At 37.0% G+C, this 26,286-nt stretch overlaps 1 protein-coding gene across 4 annotated transcripts in view; it reads left to right on the top strand.

Annotated features, from left to right (window-relative positions):
* The first annotated feature begins 6,475 nt into the window (after window positions 1-6,475).
* The window catches only part of LOC104873740 (ATP-binding cassette sub-family A member 8-A), a 76,725-nt gene continuing 56,914 nt past the window's right edge, over window positions 6,476-26,286 (top strand). The window contains exons 1-8 of one of the 4 annotated variants that reach the window (XM_019210021.2): window positions 6,477-6,720; window positions 8,891-8,997; window positions 10,196-10,299; window positions 10,755-10,854; window positions 12,015-12,219; window positions 14,737-14,901; window positions 19,007-19,110; window positions 19,792-20,018. In XM_019210021.2, the coding sequence (XP_019065566.1) occupies window positions 10,759-10,854; window positions 12,015-12,219; window positions 14,737-14,901; window positions 19,007-19,110; window positions 19,792-20,018 (797 nt within the window). In that variant the 5' untranslated portion in view covers window positions 6,477-6,720; window positions 8,891-8,997; window positions 10,196-10,299; window positions 10,755-10,758. Of the gene's footprint in view, window positions 6,721-8,890; window positions 8,998-10,195; window positions 10,300-10,754; window positions 10,855-12,014; window positions 12,220-14,736; window positions 14,902-15,443; window positions 15,639-19,006; window positions 19,111-19,791; window positions 20,019-26,286 lie in introns of those variants that run through there. The other 3 variants (XM_033767279.1, XM_019210022.2, XM_019210023.2) reach the window with 3 other exon arrangements.

The following is a 26,286-nucleotide window of genomic DNA, read 5'->3' as shown; positions in this document are numbered from 1 at the left end:
TATATATATATGAAATGGAAGGTCGTACCCTCCTGTTACACACTAAAAACTCATTATTTCATTGGTCTTAATTTACCATATCTATATATAATATATATCATGACCTGTACAAGTAGTGACCGTGTAGCACCTTAAAATCAATACAATAAATTGTACACTTAATTTAGTAGCATTTCTGTTTTCTCATCACTGTTATTATTTCTAGCTAACTGAACACTGATTATATGAAAACCTTTACTTTTATTCTAGCTTTTCTTGCATCTTCCAAGTTCACGAAAACCATACTGCCATCACTCTAATCAGAAGAGAGCTTGAGCAAAAGGTCTCCAGATTTCTCACTTCCAAAAGGGGACATTAACACTAGTCCTACTTACTCTCTTGATTTTTATGATTTACAGATGAACCGATGCAAGGGAATCTGCTGAAAACTACAGTTCACTTTATCTTGGTGCTAGAATAAATCTTCCTTACAATAAGCCAAAACGGTGCAATTATTGTATTAAAAGTCTTTTCCCATAAATAAATCACAACTTTCTAAGACTGAGTTTAGTTGTTCCATGAAACTTCTGTTAAGCCAGGAAAGATTCTAGTGAGGCTTTTTTTTTTTTTTAAAGAGACAAAGTATAGATATGCTATAGTATGAGAGCTGGCAAAGGCATGTGTATTGTATCATTTTAATACCCTGTGGGCATATGTTTCAGGCTAAAAAATTGAGGCAAAGAAAGGCTAACAATTGAAGTGAGAATCTTTCAAGAAAAAGATTTTTATCTATCAGTCCTATAAAAGAAAGTAAAACCTTAAATTTAGGCCACAGAATTTCAGAAATGTGACAGTTTTGGAAGCATAATATGATAATGGCAATGTTCATATCATTTATAAAAAGACTAAGAATATATTATGTGCTAAATGTTGTGTCTATATTGACTCTTTTATGCAAACCTCATAATAACATTGAAATAATTATTTTTATTTATATTTTTTATTTGGGAAGCAGAATTTCTAAAATGGTCCACTATAAACAGTCTGCTGATCTCTAGACCCTGATGTGTTATTGCTCCACTGTGTCAGTAGGGTTGTGTCACGCAGTTTACATTAACATGGAAGGTTATCTGGGTGGGCCTGGAGAGATTAGATTATGTGATTTAGTCTTCTGGTCCCTAAAAGATGGAAATGTTTTCTTTGGACAGTGGCAGCAGGGGAAGTCATGGAAATTCAAAGTAAGAGGAAAACTTGAGGCTCTGTGTCTGTCTTTGAACATGGTGGGGGGGACAGGAGATGGAATGTGGGTGTCCTGTATAGTATTTGAGAGGTGACAAACAGAAGGTGAAAAATGGAGCTGTGACTACTTGGTATTATGAAGCTCCTGAGACTATTGAGTATTTGCTGTTGTTTTTTATAATAAATAGCATTACAATAACCTATGTAGTCATTGATGCCAAGAAAAAGGTGAGATGAAAACCCTGGAAGAAGGTGCTTCTCATGCAGGGTTCTGTTGCAATTGCCAGAGACGAGTGAGCTGTCTCCAGTCCTCCGCTGGAACAGAACCCTATGAAGGTGACCATTCCCACTGAGACATTTAGGGACCACTGTGCTAGGACTGAAGGAGAGGAGAGCAAAAGAGATTCCTGGACTCCACAAACCATTTCCACTTCTAGCATGATGTGTTACTTCTCTACCCTTGTGCTTTTCTCAACAAACTGACAAATCTGTCATGGGACCATGATTAAATCACAGAAGCAAAATGTTTAACGAAACAAGTGAATTGTTACAGAACAACAACAAAAACTTAAATAAATCCTCTAGTTTCACTTGCTCTCACTAGACTTCCAGATCACAAACTGTGAAGGTCATACAGCTGGGTAAAACATTATAGCTTCTCACTAAGGTTGGTGTAGAAAACGCCTCTGATGTGTAGGTGTTGATACCAGCTGCCTAGATTATTTCTTGGGGACCTAAGGGCTGCTTTTGCTGAAAACATTGACTCTTCACATGAGCCTCAGAAATCCGATGGGTGACTACAGTGGGATGAAAGTCTGACATCCCTGTCTTCATTTACTGCCTCAACCCTTTTATATCAGTTAGTGCTCACTACAAAAACAAATCTCATCCAAGATGTATAAATATAAGGATTTACAAGGCAGGCTTATAATGGTTGCTTTCCGAGTCAGGTGAGGAGGAGCAGCAGGGCTGTCTGAACGATGGAGCTATGAAGGATCCAGTAGAAGGTCAAAGGCCCAGAGCTCAATGTAGAGTCCTGTGCCAGTCCATGTCAGGAGAAGCCGGGAGACAGCGTCCAAGGCAAAGGTGAAGGCTGGAGCTCCTCCAAAGAAACAAAAGCCAGCCTTCCCCCTTTGTGTCCCTTCTAGTGCGTTCTGACCTACTCAGGGTGTGTCTTCTGTCTTCAGTACATCTCTTTATCGAGTTATATGCCCTGGAACTGTGCTGATCCAGTTCAGTAGGGTATTTCTTATTCAGGTTGACAAATCAGTATGTGTGCTTGCAGTGTTTGGCCCCATCTCATTTCTGTTGTTCCTATTTTCAAAGATCCTATTGTGCAGTGCCACCATTATTTTCCAACACATTCATCTGTATTGATTCTGCTTGTTGATACTTTCTTCACTCCCCCATCTGTTTGCACAATAACCATCTCCAAAGTGTCTAACCAAAAAATCCCAACTTATCTATTACTAGTGCTCATATAAATTTTCTCTTGTTTTGATTTAATGAATTATATCTGGAAATTTCAAAGCAAGAGAGTTAAAATCTTGCATTAAAATTGCTGTCTTGAAACAAAACCGTAAATTGGAAAATGTATTTTAATGTCTCCCCCAAATCCCTCTTTGAGTACAAGTGATGCAGTCAGGACCTAATTGGAGACCACCATAGGAAAAGGGAAACAGCCAACATCCTTGCCCTTACTTGCTACTCATTAAAAGCATGGTTTACATTTTCTCCAGGAACAGCTAGACATTTAAAAGCTATTTTTTTATGAACCATGCATGACTCTTCACTTGGATCTATAGATAACCAATAAGTAACTAAAAGCAAAACAAAGTCTGGCTTTCATTTTGTATCCTCTGTTACTGTTAATCTTGGGTTAAGTCTCTTTTTAGTTCTGCATATAGATATGTTAATCATTTAGGGACTATCTATCTAAAATTTTGCAAAATAAGGTTGATTAGCCCTGAGTTTACCTATTCTCACCCCGTTTAAGATTGATGACACCAGTGGTTCTGCTGCCTGCCTCTCAAGCACAAGAACCCAAGTTTGATCCCCGGTACAAAAAAAAAAGAAAGAAAAGTGTAAGATTGATGACACCAGGTTGGAAGATTACCAGGACATTTAGTTCTGCCTTGAAGTCTTTAGCCATTGTCCTGAACTCATCATCATCTGAAAATGAGACCTCCCCTCAGTCAAAAGGATTCCAGAACTCTGACAACAGGACTGTGATAACACTCAATGATAACACTCCAGCCACAAGCCCGTCCTTGAAACCTGACTACCTTACATTGTGGGTAGGCCTGTCTGAAGCCTTGTATCAGGGTGTGCTCCTTCTAACTGCCTAAGCTAGAGTCCTTTTATCTTCCCTCTAACTTTCCAATTAAGGCTTTCTATCCTTGTAGATCTGTGCTTTAGTTTTAATTGTCATTATCCCTAAAAGCATGAACCCAAGCTAGCCAGAGGCAACACAGTTTAAACCAAGACATAATGTGTTCAGGTGGGTCCATTCTGATTTGTATTATACAGTAGATCTAGACCTTGGTATACAAAGTTGTATTGAGTGACTATTTGGATCATTTGAAGTAAAGGGTAAGCATACTTTATCCTGTGGGCTTAATAAATGAAAACATTACAATGACTATGAATAGATAATTTTAGTGATGTTCATTTATCTATTGTTATATGAGATGCAAATTTCTCAACAGTGTCACAACTAACATTCTGCTCTGCAAAATTCTTTTTTGGGTGGTGATGGAAGCTCATGTACTGTAGAACATTTAGTAACATCCTTCGTCTCTGCCCACTAAATGCCAGTCCCATTCCCACATGAGTGTGAAAACCCACGTTATCTGAAGACACGTCCAAAGTCAGCCCTATTATACTATCTTGATGTGTTTATTAAATGAACTACTTGATAATTTTATCGCACTGAGACAAAGTAAAAAATGAGTTCATGACCATGAATCTCCTTTTTATAGGAGTTTTGGTGTCCAGATCACAGTACAAAAACTGTTCATATGGAACAAATCTAGTAAATTAGGGATAAACATGGTCAATAATCAAGAAGTATATGTAAACACTGCAATAACTTGTTTGATGTTCACATCTCTGGATATTTTTAAGAGAGCAGAGACCTTAGTAATGTGTCGCACAATAGCCTATAAATTATTTCTATGAGGGAAAATAAAGTGCTCAACTAACTCAGGTCTGTAGTGAAATCTCGGAAAGTAAATGTAGTGACAACTATCAAAAACAAAGCCAGAGCCTGCTTGGTAGGGGTGCCGCTCCACCAGTTACAGAAGGACAAAACATGTCTTGGGAATCTTGATAGAAAAGGTTAATATTGAGGCAGATGTATCAGCTCAAAAGGAAGGAAATCCTTACTCTGTACTGAATCCTCCTTGCTTGGAACTTAGGGATACACATAACTCATCCATTTGCAACTGTCTCAGGATTCTGAACAGAAAAGGACCTCAGAGATCTTATAATCGTTTGTTTATTTCACAAGTTAGAATGTAACAGATAACATTATTTGTTTATAAAAGTAGAGCTGTATCTCAGGTCATGACTACTGTTTGCAGATTTAGCTTCGGAAAGTGAATTAATGGATGGAAATGAATCCTTTTGATACTTTGAGCCATTTAAATGAAATATAAGATTCTAATTATAGGCTGGATAATGGCTTACAGTTCTTTCTGCACTAATAAATGTATGTTCAGTTTTGATTTGTTTGATCAAGAGTAAAGTCTCTGTTAGGGTCCGCTTACTTGGATCTTCATTCTTGTCTGAGTAGCTCCATGCCTTTTGTGAGTCACATTGCTTTTTGTTTGTGACCTTTTGTGTTGAGCACATATTTAAGATGAGGCCCGGTGACTAATGGTGCTGAATTTGGGAAGTGAACTGGAAAGGGGGAAAAAGACTGCATGTGGGAATCACAACAGGAATGTACCCTCCAGGCGTGGTGGTGTCTACCTGAGAGCCCAGCACTGCACTCAGAAGCTAAGGCAGGAGACCACCCTGGGCGGCACAGTGAATTCAAGGCCACCAGAACCACACAGCAAGATCCTTTCCCAAAAAACAAAAAGAAATTAAAAAGGAAACACAATGATTGTAAAATATAAAATTAAAAGTTGAAAAGTAAATAAAACTGAAAAAGTAGAAAATCGAGGTAAAATGTTCCTATCAGATGAGGCAGATTTGATATTGCCCTTTTCATTCCTCATCTTCAACTAAACTCATGTTATTCCATTGCTCTGAGTTGCTCAGCTTACTCACTAATTGATTATTTTCTCACTGATAAAAAATTATTTCCTGGCAATTCTTCATGTCATTTATTTGCATTATCAAAAGAGAACTTCTAATCTCAAAATCTAGCCATACAGTGTTCTGTTTGTTTCGTTTTGTTTTTGTGCTTGCAAGTCAGGCGGCTGCACCACTGAGCTAAATCTCCGGCTCTCGTGGCCTTTATCACTTAGACTATAGTCTTTAGCTACATTTTGTTTTACAACTCTGACTTTCCACCACACCCATCCTAAACTACCTGACCAGAATCCTACATTCTTTATTCCTTCATTTGTTAAATTGGGCACTGTCAGAGAAGAATATTTCTCAAGCTTGCCGAAGCAATAAAACTGTATATATGTGTATATAATTCACATTCCTAGTTATCCTGTGGGATCAGTATTCTTGGGGATTCAATACATAGGCAAAAATCACGGTGCCTTCGCCGTTACTCCTGACATCATTGCTGGTGTTTCATCTGACTTGATGACCCAGTGTTCCATTCAGCACTCTAGTGTGTCATTTCCTGGGTTTCCCTGCTTCCTCTGATCTTTGTCTTTACTTCTCCTCTGTGTCTGCCTCCTCAGCCCTCTAAAGAATTACATAGAATTAAAAGAATTGCACCAAAGAATTACACAACTCAAAATATCAGTTGTGCTCAGTTTGAGAAATTCTCACAGAGGTACATACCTTACAAAATGAGGTGAAGCAATGAGGCACAAAATGATTAGATTATTTGACTCTCAACACATCAGTCAGAATATCCAGGTCTCCTGGATAGAGACAAAAGCCTTTTCTCTAGGCTCTTTATTCTTTACTGGTTGATGTTAGTGTTTTATATTTTGAAATAGGCCAATTTCTCCAGGGGCGTATAAAAAAATTACAAACACTGAATTCCCTCAGCAATAGAGCTCTTTAGAATCCCGTAACAGCCAGCCAACTAAGCACAGATGGCTGGTCTCTGCCACAGAAACTGGCTGAAAGTCAGTAAAAAAAATTTGTTCAACAGTGATCACGTGTATTCAATGTTTAGCAAGCCAAGAAAATTGCCCCTGTGCTCTCTCCAAAAAGCAGTCTGATTGGGAGCTTTCAGAGCAGGCAGAATTCAAGTATAAGAAAGATGTACAGATCAGTAAGAAATGTGCACCATTTTCTTGGAAATAACAAGACCCAGGAATGAACTGAGTTTGTAGGTCACTTTCTTCAGAAACCCCAAAAGTAAGTTCATCTTAATTTTTGTGTTTGTATTATAGAGTTATAAATATGTTTCCTTATACTAAATATCTGTGAGGGAATTTTTAAAAAATTAATTTAGTATTTGTGAATATCAGCTGATAATCTGCACAGACAGAAAGGTCTCTGCAAATAAATATCTCTTTTAAAATTGTGACTAGGATATTTCAGTGAGATTTTAAAACATGAGGAAATAAATGTGCCAGTCAGATGGAAATTTGTTGGTGGATGGGTCACAAGAAACTTAAAGATTTGGCTGTATTTGATGTGTGACTCTGAATGTTAATGCATTTACATATATAATTATACATGTATGATTTTATTGCACAGCAATTTGCAGGAGTTTGTACAGATTTACTCTGTGCCACTATTTACTGTTAATATTTGCAGAAAAGTTTTTATGGTTTCTGGCTCTCATTCTCAGACTGATATGTTTGAAGTGGACGCTACATTCTGGCATCTTTTACTCTCAGAGTATAAATGTGTTCAGTCAGATTGAGAAATGTGTATTTTTTATTACAACTGTACAATTTCAAGTCCACTCCCTTTGCCATTGTGAGTTTTTTGTAATCAACAGTTTTCCTTTGTTGTGGTGAAGCAAAAGGGATTCTTCTGATTTTAAAATTAGCATGACAGGAGAAAAATCAGGATCTTTATGGTTAGAAGTGAACTATGAAATGTATTATAATAAGACTATGCCTTACTTTTTGTTCAGAATGCATATATCCAGGAAAAAAGCATATATGAATCAGGGAGGAAAGTGAACACAGGAGAGTTTAAGGCATTTGGTTACACTCTAAGACTGACCCACAATGACAAGCCTAAAGACTTGGGAATACAACTCAGTTTGTCAGGCTACACTGGGATGTGACTGATTTCATAGTCAGGAGATCACCCCTTTGGCAGATTCACCCTGCCCAAAACTCTCTTCAAGAGCATCTGCAATGCCAGAAGCAAATCATGGGAGTCCTAGACATCCTGACTTGAAGCTTGTTTTTCTTGAATTTTCCTCCTGTATCTAGCTGTCATTCCGTGGGCTTTCTGTCCCACTCTCTCCATCATCTGCCTCTACTAGACTGGCCTCGCAGTCTTGCTAACCAGCCATGTGCAGGTTCCTGGTCTGGCAAAACCCTCTGAGCCTGCAGTGGCCAAGGGCTTCCCATTGAAAATTGTCCCTGCACTCCCGGTCTGAGCTTGACTCTAGGAAATAGCACTGCCCAGTGCGTGATTCTAGCTCATGAATGAGCTGAACGCTTTGGGCAGGGACACACTTCTTCTATCTCTGTGACAATATTGCAGAAAAATTATGCTGGCTATTATGCAACCACATGGCAAACAAAACAAGGTCGCTTCTAGCTAATTTCAGGACCTAAGAGCCAATCAGCCTAGGGCAGCATGGAGATGGAGGTTTTGTGCATGAAAGTCCTATTTCATTTCTATAAGCCAGCCATCCCTGTCATGCTTTGCATAAAATTAATGTTCTTTATAAAATAATATTTTTGTAATTCAGGCTAAGAAATTTATTCTCTAATACAACTATAACCTTTTATTAATATACTGTAAACATTTGCTTTTCTCTATAAACAAAGTTTTCAGGGAATGCCAAGCACATCCTGTTTGTGTGGGATTTGTGGATTGGGATTATTACAAGATGCAAAATTCAACCACGCACTGAAACTTTTCCTCTTGGGTGATACATACAGTGTGTCTGCTACTGCAAAAAAGATGCATAAAGTCCCTCATTTTGAGGGCTGTTTTTGTGTGTTAACCTGGCTGAGTTGTGGCACTCAGTTGTCTGGTCAAAGATGAGTGCAAATGTTGTGCAATGCTATTTTTCTTCGCTTACTGCTTAATACAGTAGATTTTTGAGAAAATGAATTACTATCCCAAGTGTGAGTGAATTTTATTTCATCTGTCAAAGGCGTAGAAAACACATACTGAAGTGCTTCCAAAGAATATGGTCTTCTTTTCCAGATTGCAGCCTAGAAACCCTGCTTGAATTTCCAGCTTGCAGCCCTGCAGAAGTTGGACTCAAGAATGCAATACCAACCCTTTCCTCAATTTCTAGCCTGATGGCCTTCACTACAGATTTTTTAATTGCTACCCCCACAGTTGGATGATACCAATTCTTTAAAATCCTTTCATCTTTCCATAGATGTATACATATATACCCGATTGGGTCCATTTATCTGGAGATCTTTGACTGATGTGCACCAACTTTTATGAAGACCCTTCCTCCCCCTCAGGAACACCTTCATACAAGTGAGAACTCCAGAGTTGCTATTTCTGCCACTGGAGGGGACTCATCTCCCACTGTACTTCCACTCCCTGATTACTCCTGCTCAGGGCTCCTTTTGAGATGCTCCAGATCTACCTTGTTTCATCTCTACATCTTTTCCTCACCGATGTCATTTACCTGCTCAAACCACATGTACACAGGTGCACACACACACACACACACACACACACACATACACAGACACACACAGAAGAAGTGCCATTGGTTTACATTCTTGGACATTATAGCTGTTACTCTGCCTCTCAGGGTCCGGCTGACCAGACCTCCCAAATGCTGAGTGCACCTGCATACACAACATGGCCTTCCACAGAGGTTCTGGCCTTCTGTTTTCAGCAGGCTGCAGCCCAACTCTCCCCAACTGTCAACCTGGGAAGAATCCTGTTTTCCCAGAACATTGCACAGTAACATCCTTCAAACCATGTTGTGAAGTATCACTTTGTTTCTAATTTGCAGAGCAATATTTATACAAATACTAAACATATACTCTAATGTTGCAGAAATTTTATATTGCTATAAAAGCTGCGAAAGCAAACACTTTATTCTCTTTACTGTTTCCTTACTGACCAAAAACAAAGCTTGCCTTCAATACCATCCTGTGTGCCCAACATAGAAGAGCTGAGGTGGTGCTCATGGTGCTTAGCACCCCTCATCAGGAAAGAGTATGCAAGGGTCAGTGCCCAAGTTTGACCCAAATTCCACTGTGCGCTTCCCCAATCTAAGGCTCTAAAGTAGTAAATACCATTTCTCTCCATTCCCAAGTTCTCCCACTAGAGCACACTCATCTTGTCTTTATTTAGCATACCTGCCCTCTAAGACTATAACCACTTCCTTTATAACCCATGTCATTTTGATTCTTCCAGATGGTCAATAACAGGAAGCTGAAAAAGATAGGTCAAAGCTCATGGGTTCTTAATCCAGCTTGAGACTTTCTGAATTTGTCTCAAGGAGACTCTTTCTACCACCTCAAGCACACCACATAGTATGGTCTTTCCATAGTAACTTGTGAAATCAATATGTACAATGATTCAACTCATGACTGTCATAAGATAGCTACTCTTGTGTATTATGAACAGAGAAGGTGGAACGAAACTTCTGTATAATGAGGAGAAGGATGATGAGGATTGGTAATTCCATACCTAATAACTGCAATTCCTTTTCTAGGTGCATCACCTAGACATCTTGCCTCATGTGAACAGAGTCATATTGATGATATAATCCCATTTATATTGTCAAAAAGAACAGACTCATTTGGATCCAAAATTCTGGTATGTTTTCTATTTTAACAGCATCATGTTTTCATAGAAGGAATATGAAGATTAAGTTTTGCCCCCATGGAAAATGAAATCGTGTAGTTGCCTTACATCCTATTAATATAAAAAGCTCACAAGTAGAAGTTCACAAAATATCTGTTAAATTGTTTTGAGATATATCAGTTTCTAAAGATTTGTATTGTGGAGAATCTAAGAATGCAAATGCATTAAGATGTATTTATAGAGTGAATAGATGTGTATATGTTTAAGAAAATATACTGTTGAAAAAAGTTGATGTGGAAGAAGGAGAGATAGGAGGCATTAGAGAGATGAAAGGCTAAATTTGGAGTCACAGAACCTAAGCATCTCTTTGGAAATGTACAGAGGTCAGGGTATGAGCTGTTTTCATTAAATTTTATCTTACATTAAGATCTTAACCTCTAGTTCTCCTTTTTTTTCTTATTAAACAGCAAAATGGTGAAAAGAAAGATAAGCCTGTGTCAACAAACATGGGCCCTATTTTGCAAGAACCTGATTAAAAAAAAAAGAATGAAAAGGGACACTTTGATGGTATGATGCAATGTTTATGTGCCTTCATATGTGTGCTGTTAAAATGTGTTTCCCTCTGTGGCAAGTATCCTTTATAGACTGGCCCTGAAAAATAAACCACATGTCTATGCAGTGAACACATAGGCAATATATCAAGGACTAAATAAAATCAAGAAGGCAGCAACTGAGACTCAATAAATATCTTTAAAGCTTAAAAAGGCATTTAAAAGAACTAATTAGTGTTGTATTCATTAATGCTAAGATTAATATGGTGGTGAATTAAGATGAAGATGATGGTAAAGTGAAGGAAAGATAAGCATTTGACCCAACAGGTACAATGTCTGGGACCAGGGCCTTAGGTTTTGATCTGGTTTTCTTTTTAAATAAGCATTTGGTTTCTTAAGAAAATAGAGACTTCAGAGAGTTGATTCAGTAAGGTGAAGAAAAAAATCATCATTATTTCTTATAATCTTGCCATGTAAATAGCAGGTAGGTATATGTAGCTAGCATTGGCTGTTTAAATTGTGATTGTGCTAAGGCTAAGCCTATATTCCATGAAATACTTTTTAAGGCCAAATATTTTTGAAATTAAAATATTGAAAAGTGATTTGTTATTTGTAGTGTATAGGTTTCTAGGCCTAATACCTGCCATACCAGGCCAGTATTCTAAGGTCCCTGAAGTTTTAAAATTTTCAACCATACAGTCTTGAAATGCATTAAGTGTTTTTTTAAGAAAAAAATGCCTCAGAACTGTCTCCTGCCACAGACACTTGTAGTAAAATCAAACATACCGGTCCATCAAGTTTAATCCGCTGGTCACAGCCCTGTCAAAGCCTCTGATCTGCATTAGAACCCAGGGTATGCAATGGCACTAGCTTTAGAGAGTAATCAACTTCACTTCCATATAACATTCATTGGAGAGCCGGGGATTTAGCTCAGTGGTGCTGCTGCCTGCCTCGCAAGAGCGAAGTCCCGAGTTTGATCCCCGGTACCAAAAAAGAAAAATTCACTGGAATTAATGACACTGCTCAACTTCTGTGCTTTGCATATGTTAACAATGCACACCACAGGGGATGAATTGGAAAAGTAGCCAAACAAAAGCACAGCTATATGACAAGATGGGTCATGACCGACTTATTTGACTGTATTATTTTCTATATTCTTTCTCTCCGAGTATGTAGGAATGGTTGTACTCAGCATTTTTGCTATTTATCTTGTACACATTTTACACACTTCATGAAGTTTATGATTTTTCATCAATGCCTCCTCTGGACCTGGGACGTATAGATTCACTTAATGATTCCACATTTGTGGTTGCATATACACCTTTTAACAGAACAACTCAAAGGATAATGAATAAAGTCTCTTCTGCCTCCTTCATGATGGGTAAGTTTTATACAAAACCAGAAGGAACTTCTGCATTTAATTTGGACACAAATGTATATAATTAATTTCTAGTTGATAAAATGTTTGCTGTCAAAATTACCAGATAATAGAGAATGTTAATATAATTTCCTTTGATTAAAGAAAAGGGATACAAATCATTATCTGAAAACAAAAGTAAGCCAAGGAGACCAGTGCTTATAGTGCTCATTCTCTAAACAAAGTAAATAAATTGTGTACAGATTTTGGAAGCACAAATCTCAGATTCAAACTTGGGAGTGTTTGGGAATTTGTTGATATTGATATGAGATCCCTGCTGTTAAGTAACATTTAGAAGTCTTAAGGTGGTCGATTGTGCTCTTGGGTAACAAGCATTTATCAACTCTCTTTCTTGAATTTGAAATTAAATCACCCCTTAACAACCCAAAGATTTTTCCTTTTCAAATGTGAAGGTTCTATCTAGGTTTATTCTACATTTCAAGGTCTGTCCTTCCTGGTGTGGTGGCCATGTCTGTAATCCCAGTACTTAGGGAGGCTGAGGCAGGAGGATTGCCATGAGTTCAAGGCCAGTCTGGGGTAGTGAGTTCGAGCCTAAATTACAAAGTGAGGCCCTGTCACAAAGAAACAAAAACAAAACACGAACAAAAATCTTTCCTTCCTACAGTTGAGTAGCTATCCATGAACATGTGAGACGAGCGTTATCATTGCAAATAGAGCTAGGCAATAATTCTTTCTTCTCTTTTTAAAATAACACTGAACTGGGAACCAAAAGACTTTTGGTTAATGCAAGTTTAGCACTATGTATAAAATTCTGAAGCAACTGTGAGCCATCTTTATCATCTTTTATGATATCTTATCAACAGCATGTTATTTATCTTGAACCTTTTCATTGATAAGTGAGAGAATCCTGACACATAGAGTTTAAGTAAAAACTCAATTACTGACTGTACTTATTCTAGACTTGTTTAGTTTCAAGACTTGATTCTAACCAGATTAGCAACACCCATGGAAGAAAAGCATATCTTTTGTAATATTCCAGTTCATAGGATCTCAGCCCCCCTGACAATACCTCCAAAACACACAAAGAAAAGAGGAAGTGTGTCACCCCTAAATCTCGGGAGGCTTATTAGGACAAGACAGATGGAAGTCAAGAGGAGAAAGCTAACAGATTTTTTTCTCTTTATAAGTACATATGCACATCTGATAGCGTCCTTTAACATAAAATGAGAAAAGAAATCTAAAAAAATCATCCATGAAGATCACTTCATAAATGTGACTTAAATCTGAGTCTGAAAGTGTCACAGAAGGAAGTCGGCATTACCTTGGAGTATCAGAATTCCCTGTTCTTACCTGACCTGTAGACTTCCACACAAGCTGCTGAAAATTTACATAACCACTCTTCCCTTTTTAGATAACTCCATCCGTAGAGCCACACTGGTCCATGTAACCATTAAATTTGCTTTGAAAAAAAAAAAAGTATTCGCTTTGAATCCTGACCCCCAAACACAGGTTCCGTGTGCAGACGCTTGCCGTCACTGTAGCACGCAGGAGTGCAGGCAGCTATGGCCTAGTCTCTGCAGCCTCAGTCCCAGTTGATGCCCGGCTCTCCTTCCTGTCTGTGCCTCAGTGTGCACTGCCAACCTGTGGATGTGAACTGTCCCAAACGTGCCTTCCTGTGGCACCTCACCAGGCATCCTACGGGTGATGGAGGAAAAGTGTTCAGTAACTCGCCAAGTGTCCCACAGATTTAGGGTAGGCACTAAAGATTAAAATCCGTTTTTATAAGAATACATGATATCGGAACCAGGTGTCTCGCAAGGCAAGGTCCTCCTGAGTTGGAGCCCCGGGGCAAAAAAAAAAACAAAACAAAAAACAAAAAAAACCCTGATGTCTGGTCATCCGGTTTTATACAAAAACCCATTGCTATGAAGAAACAAGTATTCATTTTTCAGTTTTTCAGTTTTTAACATATTTGTATAAAATTTTATATATACATTTATTTATACAGCTGAACCCAATATCTGTGGACAATAGAAATTTTGTTAGTGACACCCATTTTGCTACTCTACTCATTTAAGAATTTTTTACTCTTTTGGGATATGTTAGTCACACATAATTGTTTTTTTTTTTATAAGAAAAATAAACTTGTATAGTTACTTCCACTAATGCAAATCAGGGCCAGTTGAGCTATAAACACATTTACTGTTTTACTCTATTTGAATATTTTTAGATGAATAATTTTTCTGTTAATAATCTGTTTGGAATATAACAATATTCTAATGTTGCTAACCTGGTTAATCAATCAGACTATGAAAGAAAATTAATTTCTATGTGTTCCATCTGATGTTATTTATAATGTTAGAAATGTGTTCTCCTCCTTACCTTGAGTCATTTAAGGTCGTTGTGTGACTTGGGTTCATTTTTATAAAAATAAATCTACTAGAGGGAATAGAAAGTAATTTCCCAGAATCATTGTTTTTAGTAATTCATTTATAGCAGTGTTTTCTCTTGTAATGGCAGGAAGAAAAGCAATAGCTTTTCCAGATGAAGAAAATATGACAGAACTAATTTCAACCCAATATGAAGATGTAGTGAAAGTCATATTTACCAGCCCTTTCTCTTACCACTTAAAGTTCCTCAGAGGATCTCGGATCCCAATCATGCAGGAGCACAAAGACCACACAGGTAATTTTCCAGCTATGAAACTACAGAGCTGTCAATTTCTCTTATACAATACAGCATGTGTAAAGATATGAACTAGTGCAAAATAATCAACTTTAATAACAAGGTAACAGTGACAGGCTAATAAATTCGAAATGTGAGGCAAAATACGTTTTGGAAGAAAAAATTCTCCTAGAGCTAAGTACACATAAAAGGCAGGAAATTCTAATGCCCAGCAAGAAAAGGGGTATCAAACATCAGGGTGTTCTGATAACGCTGTTTAATGAAGTTCTATCCATTCATCGGTCTTTGCAAACAAGAAGTTTGTACTTCAGTAGCGACGTTAAAGACACATTAACATGGCTTTGTGTCTGCATTAGCTGGAGATGGCTACATTAGGCTGGAATTTTCTAAAGGCTGAGTTTTGAATGAAAGGGAAGAGGGGAAAGGAAACCACTCTGACAATAAAACAGAATAAGAGAACAACTGTATTCGCTCTGGGTGGGGCAAAGGAAAATTTTGTTTTGGTAACTTTTAGCATCTCTGTCTTTATATAGGCTTGTAGTTCTCCTTTATGCCACCTACAATGTAGTAAAAGCTCAATTACAAACACGTTTTCAAGTAACAGTGAAATGATTGCACTCTGACTGCATGTTCAAAACTGTTATAAACTTCAGACTGCCCTGTAGTGCCGGCATCCTCCTAAAAGGACCTGAAGACAGAGCCTCTCTGATGGTGAATTCACCGTCCACAATTGCTAGGTATATGCTCGGTGTGTGTGAGAAGCAGCACTAAGGGTTAAATGCTGAGAAAACATGGTTGTCGGACATATACTATGAAATAATTTTGTCAATAGAAAAGAAAAAAATATACTCTCCTGAAAAACCAAGAAGGATTCGCAGCCGTTGGTGATGGGGGAGCATTTTAGAAAAGATTGATCAACAGGAACAATTATAAAATTCTCTAGAGAGGGGAAATCTATAAGTAAAAAAGTCCCTTTTATGGAAAACTTATACAATTTTATTAAAAGGCATGGCAAGACTTCTATTCATAAAAAGGGATCGTAAGAGTGGTCACATGCTGCCATATTTGCCTCAAGTGAAACAGAAAAGGTGAATATTTTGAATATGTCAAAGATTTTGTTAGTGAATAAAAAAGACACACAGTACGACATATGTAAAATTTTAAGTGCCTTACTAAGTACTAGTTAGAAATACAAATATACAAAAGTACAAAGATTGATAAAGATGACCACAAATTTTAGGAAGGTAGTTATCATGAGATGGTCATAGCAGCAATAGGACAAGCTCACAGAGGAGACAAAAGATGATTTCACCACTATTAATGCATTTTTTTTCCTCATTGAGTTTATTGGTATGTTTTAGGTATACAGTACAGCTACATTCATCATTGGGATCTTGTACCTTTACATGACAAGTCTTGGTTCTCATTTTTTCCCCTTGTGTCTGCCCTCCCTTCACCCCCTCCTCCCCTCCCCATTTACAAACACTTGATTTCCATTTTTTCATATTCTCCTATTTTTTTTTCTTTCCCTTATTACCTTTTCCCTACCCTTCCCACTTTCCCTACACCTTTAGCCCTTTTCTTCCTATTTCACATTGTCGATTATCTCATTAGGATCTTATGTACTATTATAGTTTGTTCACACCAGAGAAACTATTTGATATTTATACATGTGTGACTTATTTATTTCACTTAGGAGTATATCCTCAATATGTATCCATTTGCCTATGAATGAATCTAATTTCTCATTCTTTATGGCTGAGTAGTATTCCATTTTATAGAAAAAACACATCTTCTTTATCCAGTTACCAACTGATGGGCAAATGGGCTGTTTCCAAGTTTTAGCTACTACAAATTGTGCCGCTACAAACATAGGTGTGCATATATCATTGTGATATGATTCTTTTAATTCTTTTGGAAAGATACCCAGCAGAGGGATGGCTGGGTCAAATGGAACCTCCAGTCCCAGCTCTTTGAGGTATATCCATATTGATTTCCATAGTGGTTGCACCAGTGTGCACTCCCACCAGCAGTGGAGAAGGGTTCCTTTCTCCCCACAACCCCACCAACATTTGTTATTGTGTGATTTCTTGATAGCAGCCATTCTTTGTGGGGTGAGGTGAAATCTCAGTGTTGTTTTCATCTGCATCTCTCAAATGACCAGTCATGTGGAACAGTTTTTCATATATTTACTTGCTGCTTTTTCTTCTTTGTCTGAGAAATGTCTGTTCATTTCGGATGCCCATTTTTGAATTGGGTCCTTGTATTTGGGGGGATGGAATGTTTTGTTTTGAGTTCTTTATATATTCTAGATAATAGTCCTTTGTCTGAGGAGCAGCTGGTAAAAAAATTTTTCCCACATTGTAGGTTGTCTCTTAGTTCTGCTGATGGTTTCTTTTGCAGTGCAGAAGCTTTTTAATAAGATGAGATCCCTGTTGTTGATTCTTTCTGCTAGTTCTCATGCTACTGAGTATTTGCTCATAAAGTCTTTTCCTATGCCTGTGTCTTCAAGAGTTCTGCCTAACTTACCTTCCAGCAAGTTTAGTGTTTCTGTTTTAATATTTAGATCTTTAATCCACTTTGATTTTAATTTAGTGCATGGTGAAAGATAAGGGTCTAGTTTTAATCTTTGGCAGGTTGAGATCCAGTATTTTCAACACCATTTATTAAAGAGACTATCTTGCCTCCAGTGGGGACGGTCAGCTTCTTTGTCAAAGATGAGGTAGCTGAGTATATCTGGTTTTGTTTTTGTGTCTTCCAGTCTGTTCCACTGATCCTCAGGTCTGTTTCTTTGACAGTACCATGCTATTTTTATCACAGTGGCTTTGTAGTATAGTTTCAAATTGGGAATTGTTATACCCACTGCCATATGTCTGTTGCCTAGGATGGCTTTTGCTATTCTAGGTCTCTTCTGGTTCCAAATGAATTTTTGGATTCTTTTTTCTAGTTCTGTGAAATATAGTGTTGGAATTTCAATTGGCATTGCATTGCATCTGTGTAGCAGTTTTGGTAGTATGGCCATTTTCACTGTGTTGATTCTTCCTACCCAGGAGCAGGGGATATCTTTCCATTTTCTTATATCCCCTTCGATCTCTTTTTTCAGAGTGCTGTGGTTTTCAGTGTAGAGGTCTTTTGCTTCTTTTGTTAGACTGATTCCTAGATACTTCATTTTTTTGGATGCTATTGTGAAGGGTAATGCATTGTGTTTTAAAGTGGGTAGTCAATACAAAGATATTTCTTCAGCTAATTCCTATATCATGTGTAAGTCTTAAGTATGCCTTCATAATTTAAAAATATTTAAAATTAATATGTTCAATTAATTTCCCAGTCTATCCCAATTATTCTCTAATAAACTAGAGTTGAACTTTCAATAAATGGTAATTTTACATTTTCATTTCTTAAAATAATTTTTCCCCAAAAGACTTCCTTCTTCTAGTGTGTTGTTCAGCTTCTTTTTCTAGTATTTTATAATTTTCATTTCAGAAGGTTTCACCTCCTTGGTTTGGTTAATTCCTCAGTATTCAACTTTTTTATTCTGTTTTGGATGAATTACTTTCCTTATTCCTTTGCCTGAAAGTTCATTATTCATAATACAGATTATTTAAAAAAGACTAAAGCCTCAGAGAGAAAAATTAAACAAATTTTTATAACTTATTTTTATCTTAGAGGTCCCATTTGTTTGCGTTTTTGTGTTATGTGCAGTGTGATCTTATTAGCAAATGCTTTGTTTTATTTTTTGGTTTATTTTCACTGCTTTTCTAATTCTTTATAATTATAAAATTGTTTTAAAAAGCAAGGGAAATAAGCTAAACAAATGTGAGAGGCAGTGATGCACATAAGAAAAAATGAAAAATCTTTAGAGTGAATCTTAGAATAAAATAGCAATTAAGGAACATTTCCTAAGTAGGAATTCTCTGTTCTCTACACTTTGAGGATAATCACTAGAATTTGTGTGTGTGTGTGTGTGTGTGTGTTTGTGAGGAGGAGGTTGGGTCAATGTGTAAGCATTTGGAGTTTGGGGACTTGTAAAATCCATTGTTGCTTATATTCAAGGCTATCACATTTCATAATTAAAGCTATGCTTTTGTTTTTTTTTTTCCCAAAGCTCATTGCCGTAAAGTTAGAGACAGTTTTGATTGTGGCATTTCACAATTCTGGACAGAAGGTTTTGTGGCTCTTCAAGCAGGTATAAATGCCGCTATTATAGAAGTAAGTACAAAACCCTTATGTAAATTGATGTTCAACTGAAATTAATGCTATTAGAAGTATCAAAGGTTTTGTGAAAGAAAATATAAATGAAAAACTCTAGTTATTCATTTGCTTACTCTTAAATTACTCTTTCATTCATTCTTTTAGTTGTTCATTCACTCGATTTTTTTCAGCCATAAGCCAAGTATAGCATAAAGATGAAGATAACAATATATAGAACAGATAATTTTGGTAAAGGAATTCTATAGTGCCAGGAAGCCAGGCACGTAATCAGAAAATCATTAGAACAGAAGATGAAAATTATTAGAACACAGCATAGCTATTAAAGTTCTTGTGAGTAAGGAAGCAAGTGTCTCAGCCTAGAATACTATAGAACAATTTTTATCAAAATAATATTTATGCTTGAATTATCAGGTGGGAAGTATGTCTAGTTTCGTATGAAGAAGGGAAAATTCCAAGAAAGTTGATCAGTCAGTGGTAGGCCTCGAGGCGATAAAACACACTGTAAAGTCTGAGAAATTAGGGTGCGCCCTAATGTATGACAAGAGTTCCGGGAGCAGAATGTGTAAGAGGAAATTTAGATTGGCGTTGAATCCAGGCAAGTGCAGTACACATTCATGGAAAGAAAACAAAGAATATCGTATGAATTCACAAACTTTGTTCACTGATATCTCCGTTTAGATCGCAACAAATCACTCAGTGATGGAGGAATTGATGTCACTTACTGGAAAACATATGAAGATAGATTCTTTCATTGGTCACACAGGAATGATGACGGATTTCTTCATTTTCATCTGCATTATTTGCTTTTCCCCGTTCACTTACTATGTCTCACTTAGTGTTACAAAGGAAAGGAAGAAAATGAAGGGCTTGATGACAATGATGGGCCTCCGAGGTCCAGCGTTCTGGTAAGTCACATGTAACACAAGTACATACACGGAGAAACCCAGAAAAAGTGGGTTTCTAGATGAAAAGTCTCTGTGTTTAAACCTATAGCATCCTAACACTTTTATTCTGCATGGAAGACTTGTCCCCGGCATAATGCTTACCAGTGCTTTGCCACATTTTTCTCTGAGCTGAATAATGGAGTGTGTAACTGTCACTGGAGGCAATATTTTAGATACTGAATTACCAGTATTTCTTGTTTTCAGATCAATGACAAATTTTTATTTTCTTTTGTTTTGATTTGCCCAGTGCCGGGGATCAAAACCAAGACCTTGTATTTGAGGACCTTAGCTTGTGAGGCAGGCATGGCACCAATGAGCTAAATCCCTGATCCTGAAAATTTAATTTTTGACACGTAATGAAACATTTTCTTCAGCAGAGTTTATTTTTTTGCTAGACCAAGGGAACACTTTTTGGAGGGGTCACTTTTTTTCTTTTATTGGTACATTTTAGGTATACAATCCAGTTGCATTCATCATTGGGCTCTTGTACCTTTACATGTCATATCTTGTTTCCTATATTTTCTCCATTCCCCTGGCCTCCCTTCACCCCCTCCACACTTCCCTATTTACAAAGACATTGTTTCCATTTTTTTCTTTTCTTTTGTTTTTGCTTTTCCCTTCTTTCCTTTCCCCTACCCCACCCACTTCCCCTGCACCTTTACACCATTTTTCCTATTACACAATATCATTTATAGAATTTGATTCTTAGTTTATCACACCAGAGAAACTACACAGTATTTACACATACAGTATTTACACATGTGTATCTAATTAATTTCACTTAAGATATATCCTTGGGCTGGGGATTTAGCTCAGTGTTTCCGCCTCCTGCCTTGAAAGTGCAAGGTCCCGAGTTCAAGCCCCAGAACCAAAAACAAAACAAAACAAAACAAAAAAAAACCCAATATGTCCTTAATGTGCATCCACTTAGCTATAAATGTCTCTAGTTTCTCATTCTTTATGGCCAAATAATACTCCATTTTATTTAAAATTAAAAAAAAACAACCTTCTTTATCTAGTCTCCAGTTGATGGGCAATTGGGCTGTTTCCAAGTTTCAGCTATTACTAACTGTGCTGCTATAAACATGGGTGAGCATATATCACTGTGGTATGAGTCTTTTAATTCATTTGGTATAATACCCAGCAGAGGGATAGCTGGGTTAAATGGGACCTCTAATCTGAGTTCTTTGAGGTATCTCCACATTGATTTCCACAATGGTTGCACCAGTCTGCACTCCCACCAACAGTGGAGAAGGGTTACTTTTTCCCCACAACCCCACCAACATTTGTTATTGTGTGATTTCTTGATAGCAGCCATTCTTTCTGGGGTGAGGTGAAATCTCAGTGTTGTTTTCATCTGAATTTCTCGAATGACCAGTGATGTGGAACATTTTTTCATATGTTTATTTGCTGCTTTTACTTCTTTGTTTGAGAAATGTCCATGCATATCAGATGCCCATTTTTGAACTGGGTTTTTTAATTTGGGGGGTCTGATATTTTTGAGTTCTTTATATATTCTGGATAGTAGACCTTTGTCTGAGGAACAGCTGGTAAAAATTTATTCCTACGTTGTGGGTTGTTTCCAAGCTCTGTTGATGGTTTCTCTTGCAGTGAAAAAGCTTTTTAAAAAGATGAGACCCCAGTTATTGATTCTTCATGCTAGATCCTGTGCTACTGAGGATTTGTTCATAAAGTCTTTCCAATGCCAACGTCTTCAAGAGTTCTACCTAATTTATCTTGCAACAAGTTTAGTGTTTCTGTTTTAATATTTATATCTTTAATCCATTTGAATTTTAGTTTAGTGCATGGTGAAAGATAAGGGTCTAGTTTTAATCTTTGGCAAGTTGAAATCCAGTTTTTCCAACACCATTTATTAAAGAGGCTGTCTTTCCTCCAGTGAGGATGGTTGGCTCCTTTGTCTAAAATGAGGTAGCTGAGTATGTGTGGTGTTGTTGGCTGCATCTTCTAATCTATTCCAATGCTCCTCGGGTCTGTTTGCTTTGCCAGTACCATGCTGTTTTGTTTTTTGTTTTTTGGTGTTTTTTTTTTAATCACAGTGGCTTTATAGTATAGTTTCAATTTAGGGATTATGACACTCCCTGACATGTCACTGTTGCGCAGAATGGCTTTTGCTATTCTAGGTCTCTTCTGGTTCCAAATGAATTTTTGGTTTGTTTTCTCTAGATCTGTGAAATATACCATTGGGATTTCAATTGGGATTGCAGTGAATCTGTATAACAGTTTTGGAAGTATGGCTATTTTCACAATATTGCTTCTTCCTACCCAGGAACAGGTGATATCTTTCCATTTTCTTATAGCCTCTTTAAGCTCTTTTTTCAGAGTGTTGTAGTTTCCAATGTAGAGGTCTTTTGCTTCTTTTGTTAGATTGATTCCTCGATATTTCTTTCTTTTTTTTTGGATGCTATTGTGAAAGGGATTGTTTCCCTAATTTCACTCTTAATGAGTCTGTTATTTGTATACAACGCTATTTATTTTTTAGTATTTACCTTGTATCCAGCTACTCTGCTGAATCTGTCAATTAAGTCTAGAAGTCTTTTGGTGGAGTTTTTTGGGTCTTCTATGTAGAGTATATTATCGTCAGTAAATAATGACAGTTTAACTTCTTCCTTTCTTATCTTTATTCCTTTTATTTCTTTCTGTTGTCTAATTGCTATGGCTAATGTTTGCAAAACTGTATTAAATATGAGTGGTGATAGTGGAATCATTGTCTTGTTCTTGATTTTAATGTGAAATTTTTCAGTTTTTGACCCTCTTAGAATGATATTGGCTGTTGATACAGCCTGTATCAAATCAAATTTTCTGGAGGGTTTTTATCATGAATGAGTGTTGAATTTTGTCCAGTGCTTTTTCTGCATCTATTGAGATAATCATATGATTTTGATCCTTGGCTCTGGTAATATAGTGTATTACATTTATTGATTTACATTTGTTGAGCCATCATTGCATCCCTGGGATAAACCCCACTTGGTCAGGTTGTATGATCTTCTCAATGACCCTCTATATTCTGTTTGCCAGTATCTTATTGAGGATTTTTGCATCTATGTTCATTAAGGAGATTGGCCTGTAGTGCTCTTTTTTGGATGGGTCTTTGCCTGGTTATCAAATCAAAGTAACACTTGTTTCTAGGAATGAATTTGGAAGTATTGTTTCCCTTTCAAATTCACTGAAAAGTTTCTAAGTAGTGTCAATAGTTCTTCTCTAAATGTTTTGTAGAATTCAGCAGTGAAGCCTTCAGGACCTGGGCTTTCCTTTGTTAGTAAAATTTTAATTATGTTTTCAATTTCACTAATTGTAATTGGGGTGTGTAGAATTTTTATCTTTTTCATTCAACTTTGGTAATTCATATGTATCTAGAAATATGTCCATTCCTTCTGTATTTTCCCTTTCATTAGAGTACAGGTTCTCAAAGTAGATATGGATGATCCTATGGATTTCTCCTGGATCTGTTGTGACTTCACCTTTTTCTTTCCTAATTGCGTGGATTTGAGCCTTTTCTTTTTTGGGGGGCTTTGAAACAGGGTCTCACTATGTAGCTGATACTGACCTAGAACTCACTATGTTGCCCAGGCTGGTCTTGAACTCACAGCGATCCTCCTGCCTCAGCCTCCCAAGTGCTGGGATTATAGGCACCACCATGCTTGGCATCTTTCCTTTTTTTGATAAGGTCAGCTAAGGGTTTATCAATTTTTCTTTCAAAAAACCAACTCTGATTGGTTGATTTTTTTTGTATCATTCTCTTAATCTGTATTGCATTGATTTCTTCTCTGATCTTCATAATTTCCTCCCTTGTATGAGCTTTGGGTTTGTCTTGCTCTTTTTTTTCCTAGAAGCTTAAGGTTCAGCATTAGGTTGTTTATTTGAGCTTGCTGTTTTCCTAGTGTGGATATTCACTGATATAAATTTCCCTCATAGAACTGCTGTCATTGTGTCCCATAGATTCCTATATGTTGTATTGGCATTATCATTTATTTATAAAAACCGTCTAATTTCTTGTTTAATTTCTTCTGTGACCCATTGATTGTTCAGGAGAGAGTTATTTAATTTCCACATGTTTGTGAAGTTCTTGCCATTTCTTGTGCTATTGATTTCCAATTTAGTTGCACTATGGTCTGATAATATACATGGAATAACTTCAACTCCTTTGCACTTACTCAAACATGTTCTATGAGGTAGCATGTGGTTTCTTTTGGGGAGTGAGCCATGTGCTGCCAAAAACAATGTGTATTCTGATTTTGTGGGGGTGAAACACTCTGTAGATATCTATTCAGTCTCTTTGTTCAAAAGCTTGGTTCAGTTCTAGTATTTCATTGTTGATCTTTTGTCTAGATGATCTGTCTATTTGTTACAGTGGAGTATTGAGGTCCCCCACTACAATTGTATTTATGCTTATTTGGTTTTTCATGTCCCTTAATATTTGTTTTGTATAGTTCAGGGCTTTAGCACTTGGTGCATATATATTTATGATTGTCATTTCTTTCTCCTGGATGGTTCCCTTTACAAGGATGTAGTGACCTTGTTTGTCCTTCTTAATTAGTTTTGGTTTGAAATTTACTTTGTCTGCAAATGAGATAGCTACCCCTGCTTTTTTTCTGGGTTCCTGTAGCATGGAAAACTGTCTTCCATCCTTTTACTTTCAGTCTATGAGTTTCTTTTTGAACTAGGTGCATTTCTTGTACACAGCATATTGTTGGATTTTGCTTCTTACTCCATTCTGCCAGTCTATCTCTTTTGATTGGTGAAATGAGGCCATTAACCTTTATGGTTATAACAGATATGTATTGGCTTATCATCATCATCATGTTATTTTCCTGTTGTTGGCTCTTTTCAATTTTTCCCCCTTTCCCTTTAATTTCTTGCCTTGCTTGTTGGATTTGCTCTCTTGAGCCTCATGGAGTTGTTATCTCCATTGCCTTTTTCTAGGATATTGTTTAGAATTCCTTGTAGTGCTGGTTTGGTATTCATGAAGCTTCTCAGGTGTTCTTTGCCATGGAAGTGTCTTATTCCCTATTAATTTGGAAAGAGAGTTTTGTAGGATACATCATTCTAGGTTAGAGGTTATTTTCTTTTAGGGCTTGAAATACTTTACTCCAGGCTCTCCTTGACTTGAGGGTTTGGGTTGAAAAGTCTGCTGTGATTCTGATAGGCTTTCCTTTGCATGTGATTTGTTTCTTGGGTCACTTTAATGTCATGCCATTTTGACGGTATCAAAGAAAAAGCCACTACTGTGCAGCATGGAGGGACAAATGCCTGCTTTGCTCTTGAGTGGCAGTTTCTGGCCAGAAAAAGAACAGAATCATTAAAAAATAGAGAGACACTGATTCAAATCTCACCTTCCCACACCAGTTATGTTTACATGAGAAAATTGCCTAAAATACTGAAATCTCAGTTTTCTTTTCTAAAAAAAGAGGAAACAATATCCAGCCACACTGTTCCCTAATGAGGCTATTCTTGAAAACCCCTAACCTGTACTTTGAGTAGTATCAAGTGATCAGGAAATCATGACTGTGAACATTTGTTTAGGCAGTTTGGGTAATGTGTACCTGAAGGAACATAAAACTTTAAAAGACAGTATAATCTTTCTTGATGATCATATGATATGTCAGAATCATAGCAAGACCTTTTTTATATTTTGAATAATAAGCTTTATTTCTTGAGCAGAAAATAGAGACAGTGCTTCTGCGCTCCTGGCAATGTCTTTTATTAATACTTACCTTGCATTAACCTGACCCGTGTGTCACAATTTATAAATTAATGAGTCATAATTATAAGTTGAAATTATAGTAAATAAGAGCTCACTCTGTTACACAGCTCGGTGGGTTTGAGAAAGTGTGCAATATCACATATGCACTATTACAGTATCGTGTAGCATAGTTTCATTGTCTTAAAGCTGCTGTATGTTGCATCTGTCATCCTTTCTTCTCCTCCTGAACTCCTAAAGCTCACTGGCTGTCGCTCTACCATTCTGCCTGTCCTTGAGTGTCGTATAGTGGGAATATCCAATATTCAGCCTAGACCACAAGATTACAGAATCAGACTAGCCCATTTTTTAAATAGCTCAGAATATTATAGAATGAGGTGAAAGGGGAGTTGACTTAGAGAGTTTTATATTCTCTATCCGAAGAAATAACTTGTATGGCATGAATGGGAATTATATGAATAGTTATGGGTTGGAATAATTTATCTTATCAACTTTCTGCAAGTTAACTTC

Source organism: Fukomys damarensis, unplaced genomic scaffold, assembly GCF_012274545.1.
Source record: "Fukomys damarensis isolate Sample0158 unplaced genomic scaffold, DMR_v1.0_HiC HiC_scaffold_23, whole genome shotgun sequence".
In the NCBI taxonomy this organism is placed as follows: domain Eukaryota; kingdom Metazoa; phylum Chordata; class Mammalia; order Rodentia; family Bathyergidae; genus Fukomys; species Fukomys damarensis.
This window is presented reverse-complemented; position numbering and strand designations above follow the sequence as displayed.